Below are 14,769 nucleotides of genomic sequence, written 5' to 3'. Positions count from 1 at the left end.
GGGTACAATAATGAAATTGCTTTAACAAGATTTTATTAATCCCTTTTTTTTTTATAATATTATAAATAATTTTTTTTATTACATTTTTATTACATCATTTAAGTCAATAATAAATTGAATGTAATTAAAATTGAATTAATTTGATTTGAAAAAAAATCTTTTAAAATTCATTTCATTTGAAGCCTAAATCCTTTTCAATGGCATGAGAACAAATGGCCATCATTTGACCTTTGACACGTTTAAAATTTTCAATTGCTTTCGGCTTGGCTGCCGGCCAATTAACCAAATCCCGATAAAGAGGACGAATATATTTTAAGCGAAAATTTGAATTAAGAAAATTGAATATCTCATCCAAGCGACCCATCGATTTAGCCATAATGTAAAGACGCGTTAAATGAAAACGTAGTTCAACATTCTTTGTCTCTTTTAAATTGTAAGTCGTTTCCAGTAATTCGATCTTTTGATCGTTCAAGCCCTTCATCTCTTTATTTTCAGCAAGTCTACTAAGCATATCAATTAGTTGATGTATCGATAATTGTTCCTTAAGTTGAGGGGAATTTTTCAATTCGACAATCGCCTTAGTGGCCCAAAACAGAGCCAACCGTTTCGAAACGCTAGCTAGACTTTGGTCTAATCTGTAAATAAGTTAAACAATAATAATGTAACTAATTTTCTTCGAAGAGTTAACTTCAATAGAAAATCGAGCTTACCTAGGTATAATTGGTGGCATACCTTGCCCATTTAACCATAAATCCCAATTAATTAATGATAATTTTTGTTTTCTATTGGTTTTACTAAAGTATTCGCATAAAGCTTGTTTAAAATCATCACTTGCAACCGAATTGTAGGCATTTCTTTGCCAATATTGGCGTAAGAAACGCTCGAATATCTCGGATCCACCTAAAAGATCTTCCATATAACGCAAAAATATCGATCCCTTAATATACGGTACGCTTGAATAAGCTTCATCCGGAGTGCAATTGGATAAGTCAACCACTAATTTAGTTAACTCTGGACGATCGGCTAATTGCGTTTCAATCTATTGTAAAAGGAAAAGGTAGTGTTAAGTGTTACGTGCTCTGCCCTTTTGTGACTATAATGCGCAGATTCTCTTACACATTCTTTCAATTCGCTTAGATTACGTGACATAAGAAAATCACGTTCCTTGTTGCCTCGCATACGTCCGATAATTTTACTTTCCAAAAATGTTGCAAAACCCTCATTCAACCAGAAATGCTCGAAATTTTTATTAGTTACCAGATTCCCAGCCCAGCTATGAGCAATTTCATGGGCAATTACATTGGCAAACGATTTATCGCCGGCTAATAAAGTGGGTGTAACGAAGATTAAACAAGGATTCTCCATGCCGTCGAACGGGAAAGATGGAGGCATTACCAAAAGATCGCAATGCTTCCATACAAAATGTCCACTTATGTCCGTCGCTACTTTAAGAATGTCAAGAGTATCCGAAAACTCTTCAGCGCACTCATCGATGATATCTTCTTCAGCCCATACTTTTGATTGACGACCGAGCGGCTTGGAGACTAGCTTTCCAACAGCAATAGCTAGAAGATAAGCTGGAATGGGTACATCTTGTACAAAGGTTGTACGGGAATTTTCTCGCTTCAAGACGGTCGCACTCATCAATGCCGTAAGTTCCTCCGGATGCTCAACAGTGGCTCTATAAGTAAATTTGACGGCTGGCGTGTCTTGACACGGCAAAATGGAGCGGGCATGTATCGCCCAACATTGGCTGAACATATAGGGATGCTTTTTGCCCAATGTTTGTTCCGGACCTAACCATTGCAAGGCGGTGGCATTACTCGATGTCTCATAATCAATGTTTACATAAAGACTTAATTAAATTAATAAAATTATAAAGAAAAAAAAAAATTTATTAATTTAGAAGAATGATATAGAGAGGTCAATATGCAGAGGAAAAATATGCAAACATAGAATTCCTCCAATTCGTATGACGAAACAAAAACAGAAGCTATTTTGAAATCAAATTAAAGACTTAGTTCAGAAGAAGAGCCATCGCCTCGATGACTTTAATTTGACATCTTTTAAACGTACATAAGCTTGTCCTTTCGTACTCATTCAGTCAGCTCAAAATAGTCTATTCAATGAGCACTTACTCGCCTGTATTCTCTCCTGTGTCTTCCGGCAATTCCAAGGTAAGCTTAGCCCCCATATCACCTGCGGGATCGCTTATCCCGAACTTTAATGGGATATTTGCTTTTTCACCTACAAGCTCGGCCTTCAAGATTTTCACATTACGAACATCTAAAAGCTTACGTAGGCGGGAGAATGTATCGTCGATATTTAAAGTAAAAATTTAACTCATCTTACAATTGCTGTTATATTCTTCTGAAATGCTTTGAAATGATGCATTACCGAGCCTCTCAAGCATTTTTTCTCAAAATCGACCTTCCAATTCAAGACGCTGTGCAAAGTAGTAATTAGTTCCGGTTCAGCATACGAAGTGGGATCTATTTTTCCTAAACGGGCCGTACGTTTCTGTACCGCTTGGATTTGAATTTGCTCGGGTAAAGGAAATTTCGCAAACAAGTTCGCCTTACTATACAATAACGCACGTCTGTAAGCTGCAAAAAAGTTGAATTATAGATATGTTAAGCTTTTTTATTAATATGAATCATAATCATAAGATTTATATTTTTACCCTCATACCAGAATTTAAATCTTTAATAACTTACCCAATGGATAAAGAAATGGCTTAGGTATTTGCATTACATATGTGCAAATATGTAAACTGAGTGAAAACATAGCTGAATGTTGTCAATGGATAAAGAATTGCAATCAATTAAACAAATTAAAAAAAATTCTGCGCAATTTTATATAAACAGTTCTTCTCTCTTTAAATAAAATTTATTAACTGCCAATGAAATGCTTTCGTTAGAGTTGCTTCCTTCGGAGTTGCCAAGACTTCACAATTTAACATAGAAAGATGGATAAATTTGAAACTCTTTCGAATTTCATGTTCGAAGTCTCAAATAAATATTTGGGTGAAGTTATTATTATTATTATTGTTATTATAAATTTAACCAGAGAATAAATTCTAAGACTAAAGTCTTAAAGCAGTAGCATCTAAGGCTTTCGGCTTTATTAAAAACTCTACCGTACTTGATATTTGAACCCACGACCATTGAGTTGCTAGTCGAGACTCTTGCCTACTCGGCCACTCAGGCGGATTGAGTCAAGTTAAAAACCCCCCATTTCAACTGAAAAATCGTTCGACTTTCATCGACAAGTGTTAATATTTCATTGTTTAACACTGTCATTTTTGTACCCTTTATGATACGGGGTATGTTATATTAAACTTGTGCGGACGTATGTAACACGCAGAAGGGTTTAAGATAGATAAACCTTTTATTATACCGATTAATTCACAATAGTAGTGCTTCATGACAATTTTTTTTTTTTTATTAAACATTTAATAGCCGTAGAAAACAGAAGAGAACGACTTTGTTAATTTTCTTCTTTTATTGTTATGTCCTTCATTAGAATCTGTTTATGTAGCAGAACCAATTGTTTATCGTTTAAATATGTGCACATACACGCCCAGACAAACATTTAAAAAATTTGTATATAAATTTTCTAGAGACAAAGATGTATGCAGCGGCTGAAGTAAAAAGGAATGGGAGTAAAAAAAAAGGCGGAGAGTAAAAAAAAAGAGTCTGGTTATCTGGATATAATTTATACATTTTAGACGTGGTTAACTGGTGATATATGTAGGCAGGCTTTTTTATGAGCTGTTTGCGCAAAGTTTGCTCCACTTTTGCACTATAAATTGACCAGAATTATGATATATTTATAAAATGTTATCGCAAAAGTGTTTTTTTAAAGCGAAACAAACTTACTCGTAAGTTGAAAGTAGTAGAACACCTACAAAACTTCGCATTCAAGAGTGAAAATTAGTATCACGTACTTCGTTTTGATCTACAAAAGTCGATCTCATACCAAATTGTTTCTAGTAGATGCATTTAAGTTAAGTTACTTAAGTTACTTTATATAGGACAAGAAAATAAAAATATAGACTTCGAGGGTATTCTAAGTTTTTGGGGATACCCAGAAGGACTTGAGATAGAGCTCCGTCTTATTATACCAATTGATGAAGAAAATGATTTTTAGGCTTCTATACTTGCCTGTCCATGTTTTCTTTGGTTCAGCCTACACATAGCGCCTTCTCTTGATATCTCGTTATGTGAAAAAATATTGTAATTTTCAGAATTACGCGAGCAAAATCGCCTAGTAACAATGTTCCTCGTTCTAAATGGATGTGAAAACTTTGTATCGGATGAGGTAATTCTTTGAACCCCTTGCCAAAGAATCTTTCCTATGGTAAAAGTGCCTAATTTTCAATACTTTGCGATGAAGATTCGTTTATAATAATAACCTGACATAAAACCTAACCTTACCGAATTTGAACCAGGTAGATATATTTTTAAATCTCTACCCATGTAAGAGTTCTAATGAAAAATAAGTCTTTACATGTTAAAAAGTACTAATTTTTAATATTTTATGATCAAAACTTGTCCTTAGTAACTCAACCATAGGGGATGTGTATCGTAGCGATTTGTTTTTTAGACCGCACCTTATAAAGAGGCTCTTATGAAAGCAAACCCTTCTAAGGCGTCGAAACCTAATTTAAAGTTTTTTTACGAAAAATAGGAAATTTTTTTTTTTTATCAGATACATCTCTTTTGATTTCGAGGATGAAAGATGGGCTTCATTGAAAACTCTGCCGAACTTGAGATTTGGCCCAATGACCATTTTGATTTTGTTTCCATCTTATTAAATGGAAGATTTTAAGGATTCTTTGGTTGCTACAGTGGGATCCTATGAATAGGTTCCTAGATTCCACAAGTTGACCGCCCAATTCCCACAAATTCCACAAGTTCGCCGCCCAGTTCTCACAAGTTGGCCGTTCAGATTCCACAATATAATAAGAGACGAACAACAAAGAATAAAGAGTATCGTTAACAACAACACTATGATGTAATCAAACTAATCTTTTCAGAAGGTATGAGCAATAGCAACAACAACTTTTTTCTTCGAACATGTTCTCTAGATAAGACACAACTACAAACAATCGCGTTCGTCTATACACAGAAGTAAACAGTAAAATTACCAGAAACAAGTGCACATGTGCCTGAAAATTACCAGAAACAAGCACACAAGTGTCTGAAAATTACCAGAAACAAGCACAGAAGTGTCTGAAAATTACCAGAAACAAGTATACAAGCCTCTCAAAAATCGAAAATATACCCTTGTACCGTACGATAATTTAAATAAAAATACAACTGATTTCAGGTTTTTTTTAAACCAAATGTTATAAAATCGTATATCAAAGTTAAAGTAAAAAAACATTTAAGGACATTTTCATTTTAAGCCTAAATCTTTTTCAATAGTGTGAGAACAAACCGCCATCATTTGACCTTTGACACGTTTAAAATTTTCAATTGCTTTCGGCCTGGCGTCGGGCCAGTTAGCCAAATCCCGATAAATGGGACGACAAAATTTCATACGAAAATTAGAATTGGCGAACGCAATAATTTCGTCTAAACGATCGAGTAATCTGGCCATGATATAGAGACGCATTAAGCGAAAACGTACTTCAGCATTTTTCGTATTCTTTAAACTGTAAACAGTTTCCAACAATTCAATCTTTTGTTCATTTAAATCTTTTATCCCCTTGCACTCGATAAGTTTACCCAAAAAATCGATCAATTGATGTGAAGAAATTCGCTGTTTCACGCCGGGTAAATCTCTTAACTCGGAAGTTGTCTTCGTGGCCCACAGTTGTGCCAATTGTTTGGAAACATTCGCCAGAGTTTCATCAAACCTGAAGTTAAAAAACATTTTTCTTGCAAAGATGAACTTGTTAAATAAAGCCACTTACTTAGGTATGATTGGTGGCATTCCTTCATACGATAGCCACATATCCCAATCGATTTCTGTTAATTTTTCTTTTTTATCCGTCCCATTAAAATAGTCATATAAAGCCTGCTTAAAATCATCAGTTATAACGGATTTGTACGCATACTTTTGTAAGTATTGACGCAGGAAAGGTTCAAATATTTCAGGCCCACCCAAAAGATCTTCAATATAACGCAGGAAAGTCGATCCTTTGATGTAAGGAACACTAGAAAACGCGTCATCCGGACCGCAATTAGACAAATCAACTACTAATTTAGTCAACTCCGGTTGATTAGCTAATTGTGTTCGAATCTGTTATAAAATAATAATTAAGGCGAGGTGTTCGATGTGGTATTGAATATGCTTACACATTCTTGAAGATCGGTTAGATTACGTAGCATGTGAAAGTCACGCTCTTTGTTGCTATGCATACGTCCCACAATTTTAGTTTCCACAAATACGGTAAAACCTTCGTTTAACCAGAAATGCTCGAAATTTTTATTTGTGACCAAATTTCCCGTCCAGCTGTGAGCAATTTCATGGGCCACTACGTCAGCCAATGATTTATCACCGGCCAACAAAGTAGGAGTAACAAAAGTTAAACATGGATTCTCCATGCCGCCAAAAGGAAATGATGGAGGCATTACCAAAAGATCATATTGTTTCCAAACATAAGGCCCACAAATATCAGAGGCTGTTTTAAGCATCTCTGACGTTTGCGAGAATTCTTCAGCACACTCATCAATTATGCCCTGTTCTGCCCAAACATTCGATTGTGGGCCCAGCGGCTTGGATACTAGTTTCCCTATCGCTATAGCGAGAAGGTAAGCCGGAATGGGAACTTCTTGTTTGAATGTTGTACAACCCGGATCCCTTTTGTCAATCAAAGCGCTCATTAGCGCTGTCAAATCGGAAGGATGGTCCACGGTGGCCTCATAAGTGAACTTCACGGCTGGTGTATCTTGACATGGTAAAATGGACCGGGCATGTATGGCTTGACATTGGCTGAACATATAGGGATGTGTTTTACCTAAAGTTTGCTCAGGAGTTAACCATTGTAGACCACTGGCCGCGCTAGAGGTTTCGTAGTCAATACGTACCAAAAGGCTGTTATTTAAAATACAAAAAAGAAAAAATAAAAATCATTAAATCGCGCCCACTCATTTTCTGAATATAAAGCATAGTTAGATGATGCAATCATGTGTTCGAAATGCGTAATACATTTTATCTTGATTTATTAGAACATAAATCATATTTCGGTAAGATAATTTTTTTATATTTACTTGTACCGTAAAGATAAGAGAACTGAATTGATTACATAAACTTTGTTTAATATTTGTGTACTTACTGTCCTGGAGCTGTGCCTTGAGGCAATTCTAAGGTAAGCTTAGCGCCAATATCGTCTATTGGTTCACTTATGAAGTGATTTAAGGGAATATGTGATTTATCACATATAAGCTCGGCATTAGTTATTTTTATATCGCGAACATCCAAAATCTATAAATAATAAAAACCTAATAAAATGTCCATTCAAAGCATAAATGCCGGTCTACTTACAATTGCTGGCAAGTTTTTCTCCAATACGTTGAATTTGTGCGTTACGGAGCCTATCAATTTAGTATTCTTGAAATCGACTTGCCAAAGCAAATCACTGTGCAAGGTAGTAATTAATTCCGGTTGAGAATATGAACTAGGATCTACTTTTCCCAGGCGGCCCATAATATTCCTTTTTTGCGTCAAGTACACCGGAACAGTCTTAAGTAAAAATCTCTTCACACACAAATTAACTCTACTGGATCTACTGGACAATAACAGACAATTGACGACTACAAAAGAAAGTAAGCAATACTTTATTAGTCTTTAATGATTCTTTAATGATATACGTCGGCGCAGCGAATAATCTTATCGCGGTCGGTGCAATGGATGTGGGTTGTTAATGAAATTAGCAGTAACAATCCATGCCAATAGAGATAGAGATAAAAATTAAACTATAATATCGATAATGATATCGAACGCTATCGAAAAATGCGGGTTTACGTAAATTCATTGTTGAATTGAAAAGAATTGTAAAAATAAACAAAATAAAAATGACAGCATATTAGTGGGAAAAGATTAAATCATTAACGCCGGAAGTCATCTTGCCTGGAAATTAAAATGATTGACATTTTCTTTAGCCGCACATTTCTAATCATAGTTTAAGTAAATAATAACAAAGTTCATCGCAAATATACGTCAATTTTAAAATTTCAACTTGGAGATTAGCGACCTCTGGTTACCAAATTCGTGAATGAAAGAAATGCATTTTTTTTTCCAACACCGTTTCCTTCCGTAACACTGTAAATTATCCAGAGTGCAAAAAACGAACATGGCGTCGAAATTTATTTATTGTCTATATATTTTCTAAATAAAATTACCAAGTATGGACTTAAAAGCTGCCGGATAACTCGCCTGTATTAAAAACGCTATCGCTCTTATGATTTGAACCCGTTACCATTTAATTGTTAGCCGTCATCTTCTGACCACTCGAGTCTATGCTACAGAAGAGCTCCTATGTTTGACGTATCCTTTCTTCCCAAAAATATCAACATGATTTCTGATGAGTATTTTGGGAAATTGGATTTTTTTATAAAAAAATATCTTCCGAAAGTTGGCCACGAAGTCGACGAATTCTTAGGATGGTCACTAGTAAATCCCATTCTGAAGCTATAGTTAAGTCCCCATCGGTGGAAAGGATGCCAATACTTGGTAATCTAGAACATTTGATCTGTAGAACACGTTTGAAATTCCAGATAAGCTATGCTCCCAAGCTTTGATCCCCCTTTTAAAACATTTGTGATATTTTAATAAAAAAAAAGAAAAAAATTGCAAAGTGGTTTTAACTTTCAAGTAAGCCCTTTTTATTTCTTGAACTAGTTCTTTTAAGTCAACAATATATTTAACCATTTTGTGATCTTATTTTTACATAACGAAAAAGTTGCTGTTCTCTGAAAAACATAGTTAAAGAATTTCTTATCGTATAATGTAGTCTTCCGGATAATCCATAATTTTCGGAAAATTATCAACAATTTCTTTATCTATGTGATCCAAACGTTGCGGCACTGGGCGCAGCGCTTTTATCTGATGAGAGACGTTAGCTAGGATATCTTCGGGTACCTTATCATCGGCATATAAATGAAGTCGTTGCATTGTGTATCGCCGCTGTAGATTGCCTTTCATGGAATTATAAACGGCTTTTTTCATTACCATTGTGGGATCTTTTTCATGCAGTTCCCAAGCCAAGGTCCAAGAGGCACCACCTGGATAACCAGTATGATGGAAATACACACGTTTAATCCATTCATCGCCCGGCAAAGCCATTTCTTTTGTGTTTATAGCAACTACGTGATCCCCACAATCATCTAAAACAAGAAATTCAAGTTAGTATAGGAAATTCGACCAATTTCTTTGTATTTACCCATAGACAACTTTTTTTATTTCCTAGAACATAAATTTCTATCTCATTACACTTCTGAATAAACTCGTTTAAAAAAAAATTAAAAATCACTGCTATCACTTGACAGTTTAGTTCTCTGCCTGCAATATTCTAAAGAATTTTCGAAATGAAATATTTGAAGAGAACTTGTACCAGCGTGTTCACACATGTAATTGCAATAGAGGACGCTCTCTAGACATACCGGCCATTTATGTTATCGTATAATGTATCATATAGATTTTAATGCAATGCAAATTGTAAAGCTTATTTATAAACTCATCGCTGTAGATGGCAATTGCGATCCAATCAAAAAGATTTTCGATTTTAGAGGAGGTTCCATGAGGACACAATTTAAGATGAAATTTGTTGCTCTAGCCAAAGATTTAAATTCTCAATTGATTTTAGAATACTGATATGGAAAGAACAACAAACCGTTCTTACTTTTTATGCTAGAATTGCCCGTTAAGAGGCATTCGGCAAATTTAATGCACCCCCTGTGGTAAATACAACACGAGAATGTCTTAATGCTTAAAAGTGTCTTCAAAGTGTTTCGCGATTTTACACAACAACAATTTTGTAACGACTTAATTCAAAAGATCAGAACGACTTGAATAAAAGTGTTGTCCATCATTATTCATGCCGCGAAAGCGCACATGTTCGATGAATTGCATTTCGACGTAGTCATAAAAATTAAAAAAAAAATAATACATCTAATGTATCTAAATAATGTCTGACGATCACAAAGTATGATGCTTCGTTTCTTTGGTTGAATTGTTATGGTGTGCGGTACTGATCTGTTTAGTGGCAACTATTCGCAAATGTGTTTCTGAAATAAAGGATAACTCAGGTTTATAATTCCAAATAACGAGAAAAACCATGACTTGCTCTCAAAGTTCTCTTCTATTTGGCTTTGTATAATTGCATAATTGTGTGTTGCCTTTCTCGTCGTGCCACCTACTCCGCCTGCAGGTCAGCCATGTGCTTCTGGTTGATTATGCAGAGTAAGTTCATTTTTAGTTATTAGCATGCATACTATACAAATTTTATTGTTTTAATACGTGGAGAGTACCATAGGAGTTGTCTTGATTAATTTATTAAACCATCGTTATTGATCGCCTTAATAACGGCGAATACAACGTTGAGGTAAATAAAACAATAAAATACACAGCGTTTCGAGTTTATATCGATACTATGAGCCATCTTTAAGTTTTGTTGGAAAAGACAATAGATACATTTAAAAATTCCGAATCATTTTCTGAGTCGATCTAAACCTGCGCATCCGTCTGTCCGTCTGATGTCTGACCATATATTCTTATCCTCAACCTGCAAGACGCAAGAGGTATTTTGCAGTTTGCTCGAAACGGAAAGTACGATCCAAACACAACGTATATCATCATTTGAAATTTGAAAATTCATGTTTACAGCTATAGTCACTTATTTTTCAAATCTTTTTACCCCAACTTACTCATTGGATGATAAATTGGTTTATTCATGCCCATTAAATGTTTCGAAATAATTTTAGCCGAATCGAAAGGATTCTGCCAAGTACAATCATAGATGTGCCAAGTTCGTGCAAATGTAGCCCATTGCTGTAAATTGGCAAGTATTTAAACTAAACTCACTTAAAATAAATGAATTAAACCAACCTGTACGCGTTTACATATTGACATTTTTCCGTAAGTTTGGCTTTAAACTATTATAAGACTAGATTTTCATTAAACACACGCTCTTAGAATACGCGCTAATTGATTATTATTGGATAACATCAGCTGTTCAGCAGCCGCTTTATTTAGAGTTGCCAGTGCTTCTTATTAAATGATATAAAACTGTGAGACTACGCACTCAATGCAAAGCTTTTTGAATACATAAGCAGTAGTAATACGTAATGACACTTTATTGTGATGCGTTCAACACTTTAGCAGAGAACATAATAAAGCTGCGTGCTTATTACGTATTTTTTGGTCGCAAGAATTTTACTGGGCTTCGCCGGAATTGACAAGCTGTATAGTTATTTAAGGAAGCAAACAAAGAGCAACTTACTGTGTGTTTAAATTTTCAAATAAATAAGACGTTGCGTTGATATTATTATAATAAGTACAAGTTTGCAAAGCGCTGGAAGTAATGACAACTTTTTGCTTGATGCTTCATTTACGAACAGCCACAAAAAAATTTATTGTACTTTATTTTTATACGTAGTTGAACATATGTCTAGATTGCTTTGCTTACCGTACCGAAGCTGATTTCTCAAATTTTCACTTGCTTCGAAATTGGCAGACAAGAAAATAATGAATTAATAAAAATAAATCTAAATCATATGCTTAATATGCTTCATGCTTGAAAATGATCATTTGCATTTTAAGTAAAAAAACAAAGAGAAGCTAAACTATTCTTATTCTACACAGAAAAGGAACGCTACTTGTTTCTATATGAAAAAAAAAGAACTTTTCTTCGACTACTCAAAGGAATCTGTCGTTTAAACAATTTTATTATTATTATTATTATTTTAATTTTAGACTAATGAATTGAATTCTTAGACTAAAAAAAAGACATTGAGCACTAGCAACACAGGCTATCGGCTCTAAACAATTTTGTTTTCATTAATGTTTATGCAAACAATACTTAATCTTACTATCAGTTATGATTTTTTCTTTAGTAAACCGGGAGCGATATGTTGAACAGATTTTATATATTGTACTTTCTCAAATGCACCATATTTTTTAAATGTTATGAGCAATAAAGCGCAAAATAATGTTCTAAATGAAGGGCCTACACACGATAAGACTTGACAGCTTTGCAATTGTGGGAATTAAAGTAGTGTTCATTGCTTTCAACTTTAATTCGACACTGAAAAGAGAAAAATGTGCCATTGTGTTAATGCCCTAAGTGACGAAATAATTATGTTTGTTTATGTATTGATTAAATCCTTATCTATCTGTGAGCTTTAGATAAGAAATTTTTCTTATTTAAAAGAGGAAAATAAAATGATTTAAAGTTAACTATATACATTGTGCTGCTGTTATATACTTCTTTCAATTCTAAGCAAAAATATATTTATTTATGTATTTATTAAATCATATATCTGGAAGCTTTAGATAAGAAATTTTTTGTTGCTTAAAAGAGGGAAATAAAATGTCTTAAAGCTCATTAAGTGTGGTGCTGCTGTTAACTTCTGCATTCAACTTTAACCAGAAATAAGGCTGGTTTAATTAGAAACTCTAGCCTTTACAATAATAAAATCGCTTTTTTATAAAGTCAAAGTAAAGGAAAGTAAAGGCATGAGTGATGTTAAAAGACGTGTACTATCAATACAAAGTCATGTAGTCCATGGGTATGTAGGCAATAAAAGTGCGACCTTTCCTTTACAAGTGAGTGCATGACATCACAAATTATAAATAAAGAGTTTTTTTACACATACACACATATGCAGGTACTTGGGTTTGAAGTGGATGGTATAAACTCTGTCCAATTTTCCAATCACACCGGCTATAAAGTAGTAAAAGGCCAAATATTAAATGAAACAGAATTGGGTAAGAAAACTCAATGATTTCTCAATTAATAATATGTGAATATAACTAATATTTAATAATTGCAGATGAGCTTTTCCGTGGATTGGAGTGTAATAATTTATTGAAATGTTATTCGCATTTACTTACTGGTTATATAGGTGATGTTTCTTTTTTGCGGAAAATAGCCGAAATTGTAAAGAAACTAAGATCCGAGGATTCAAAAATAATTTATGGTACGTGTGAAGTAATTTAAAAAAGAAGCAAACTCTAATCTGATTGAGGGATGATGTTAGTCGCACAGACTTATTAAAATAAATTTCCTTAATATGTTTTTCGCACAGTATGTGACCCAGTTTTGGGTGATAATGGTAAAATGTATGTACCAGCGGAGTTATTACCCATTTATCAAACTGTAATTATTCCATTGGCTGACATTGTAACACCCAATCAATATGAAGCAGAACTCTTAGCTGGTATGAAAATTGCTTCCGAGTCAGACGTGTGGAAGGCTGTTGGCTGGTTTCACGAAAAGGGTGTCGACATTGTTGCTATATCGAGCAGCGATTTCGGTCAAAGAGGAGAACTACGGACATTTTTGAGCAAAAAAAATGGCCCTCGTTTCGTCCTGAACATTCCCAAACAAGGATCGAGTATATCATTTACTGGTACTGGTGATCTCTTTGCTTCACTTTTTTTAGCGCACAGCTATCGAAAGCAGTCCGATCAATTGGGATATGCCTTAGAGCGTACTGTAGCAACATTGCAAGCAGTTATAAAACGTACTATTGCCGAAATTCCTGAAGTTATGTTAAATGGCAAAGAAGCGCCAAATTATTCACAGTGTGAATTGAAATTAATCCAAAGTAAAGCCGATATTGAAAATCCTCAAGTGGTATTAAAAGCAGAACAAATTAAATGAAATCCTTTCGTATAAGGTTACCTGTATATTATTGTTTTATGTTTTCATTCATATATGTGTACATATATTTTTTAACACTTTTATGACAATAAGAAAATCGTTGTTAACATATTATATATTAAGATAAAAGGTGAAAGTAAATGTAACGAAAAGAAAATTTATATTTTTTCAAACATACATCAGTCTTTGACTTACAGTGAAGCAGTCAGTCAAGGTTAAGTTAATAGGCAGTCCTCATGCTTCGATATCCAGGATAAACCAAATTCCGAATGAAATTTGGTCAATGTGGTAAATGTCAATTCTTAGGATAAAGACACTTGATTCTTTAATGCTAATATTAGACATAGAGACTTTGATCAAAAAATAACGAGAATATTCCTTTCATATGGAAAGGATGCTATCTATAGACGCCCGTCTAACGTCCAGTAATGAATTTGGTAACGAGCAATTTATTCCTCATCTTAGACGTACTTTCATATGTCTGTAATTTTGTCGGGGAAGACAAGGCGTACTTCTGCGATATTTTTGTACTAAGTGTATTATAGTGTTGAATATGGTGAAAAAGTCCCTTGGAAACAGCAGTAAGTCGGAATTAGAAGTTTATAAATAACATTCTAGCAGTTCTAAGAAGATATCGAACAAACAAACTGGTCCTCCTATACCTGCCGGCTTCCGACTTCTGAAAATGCACCAAAAATGCAAGGAAATCGTCGAAATGGCGAGCCGGATAAATGTCACGTACCTACATGTATCTTGAGAAACTTTGCTTGAAGACTTCTTAACTACTATAGGGGGCGACGGCTCACCGTAAAATACCCTACATTACGTTACAGTTATTCGTAGAACGAGTTTTCAAAACAAGGGGAATTGGTTGAACAAGTGGTTCGATTCGAAGCATTTTCAATAATGTTCGAACCGACGAATGAAGATCG

The 14,769-nt window shown here is 34.4% G+C and overlaps 3 protein-coding genes across 4 annotated transcripts; 1 reads left to right on the top strand and 2 right to left on the bottom strand.

The window, feature by feature from the left end:
- Window positions 1-172: 172 nt before the first annotated feature.
- Window positions 173-2,751, bottom strand: LOC119633565 (leukotriene A-4 hydrolase-like). The gene is made up of 6 exons (XM_038027179.1): window positions 2,718-2,751; window positions 2,353-2,606; window positions 2,139-2,293; window positions 1,117-1,855; window positions 711-1,039; window positions 173-635 (listed from the first exon to the last, which is right to left on the bottom strand). The coding sequence occupies exons 1-6, from the start codon at window positions 2,749-2,751 to the stop codon at window positions 173-175; spliced, it is 1,974 nt and encodes a 657-aa protein (XP_037883107.1).
- Window positions 2,752-5,358: 2,607 nt separating this feature from the next.
- On the bottom strand, window positions 5,359-11,183 carry LOC119633826 (39S ribosomal protein L13, mitochondrial). 2 transcript variants are annotated; one of them, XM_038027598.1, is made up of 7 exons: window positions 11,059-11,170; window positions 10,878-11,001; window positions 7,498-7,766; window positions 7,289-7,437; window positions 6,309-7,047; window positions 5,924-6,252; window positions 5,359-5,866 (listed from the first exon to the last, which is right to left on the bottom strand). In XM_038027598.1, the coding sequence occupies exons 1-7, from the start codon at window positions 11,080-11,082 to the stop codon at window positions 5,404-5,406; spliced, it is 2,097 nt and encodes a 698-aa protein (XP_037883526.1). In that variant the 5' UTR covers window positions 11,083-11,170; the 3' UTR covers window positions 5,359-5,403. The 2 variants fall into 2 exon arrangements, with proteins under 2 accessions (XP_037883526.1, XP_037883527.1); XM_038027599.1 differs by lacking the exons at window positions 5,359-5,866; window positions 5,924-6,252; window positions 6,309-7,047; window positions 7,289-7,437; window positions 7,498-7,766 and adding an exon at window positions 8,834-9,338 and having other exon boundaries at window positions 11,059-11,183.
- A 1,203-nt stretch (window positions 11,184-12,386) lies between these two features.
- On the top strand, window positions 12,387-13,966 carry LOC119633528 (pyridoxal kinase). Its single transcript, XM_038027129.1, has 4 exons — window positions 12,387-12,777; window positions 12,840-12,939; window positions 13,005-13,151; window positions 13,260-13,966. The coding sequence occupies exons 1-4, from the start codon at window positions 12,688-12,690 to the stop codon at window positions 13,835-13,837; spliced, it is 915 nt and encodes a 304-aa protein (XP_037883057.1). The 5' UTR covers window positions 12,387-12,687; the 3' UTR covers window positions 13,838-13,966.
- The last annotated feature ends 803 nt before the right edge of the window (window positions 13,967-14,769 follow it).

The sequence above is a fragment of the Glossina fuscipes genome, unplaced genomic scaffold (genome assembly GCF_014805625.2).
Source record: "Glossina fuscipes isolate IAEA_lab_2018 unplaced genomic scaffold, Yale_Gfus_2 2, whole genome shotgun sequence".
NCBI classification, from domain to species: domain Eukaryota; kingdom Metazoa; phylum Arthropoda; class Insecta; order Diptera; family Glossinidae; genus Glossina; species Glossina fuscipes.
This window is presented reverse-complemented; position numbering and strand designations above follow the sequence as displayed.

What these genes read in the sequence shown, in the direction of transcription:
- LOC119633826 (XM_038027598.1), bottom strand. Translation starts at nt 11,082, where the DNA reads ATGTCAATATGTAAACGCGTACAG. An exon ending in CAATATGTAAACGCGTACAG is followed by an intron (nt 11,002 to 11,058) that starts GTTGGTTTAATT and finishes GCCAATTTACAG; the next exon opens with CAATGGGCTACATTTGCACG. An exon ending in TAACCGATCTTCAAGAATGT is followed by an intron (nt 6,253 to 6,308) that starts GTAAGCATATTC and finishes ATTTTATAACAG; the next exon opens with ATTCGAACACAATTAGCTAA.
- LOC119633565 (XM_038027179.1), bottom strand. Translation starts at nt 2,751, where the DNA reads ATGCAAATACCTAAGCCATTTCTTTATCCATTGG. An exon ending in ACAGGAGAGAATACAGGCGA is followed by an intron (nt 1,856 to 2,138) that starts GTAAGTGCTCAT and finishes AATTTAATTAAG; the next exon opens with TCTTTATGTAAACATTGATT. An exon ending in ATGCCACCAATTATACCTAG is followed by an intron (nt 636 to 710) that starts GTAAGCTCGATT and finishes ACTTATTTACAG; the next exon opens with ATTAGACCAAAGTCTAGCTA.
- LOC119633528 (XM_038027129.1), top strand. Translation starts at nt 12,688, where the DNA reads ATGAGTGATGTTAAAAGACGTGTACTATCAATACAAAGTCATGTAGTC. An exon ending in GTGCGACCTTTCCTTTACAA is followed by an intron (nt 12,778 to 12,839) that starts GTGAGTGCATGA and finishes ACACATATGCAG; the next exon opens with GTACTTGGGTTTGAAGTGGA. An exon ending in ATTAAATGAAACAGAATTGG is followed by an intron (nt 12,940 to 13,004) that starts GTAAGAAAACTC and finishes TAATAATTGCAG; the next exon opens with ATGAGCTTTTCCGTGGATTG.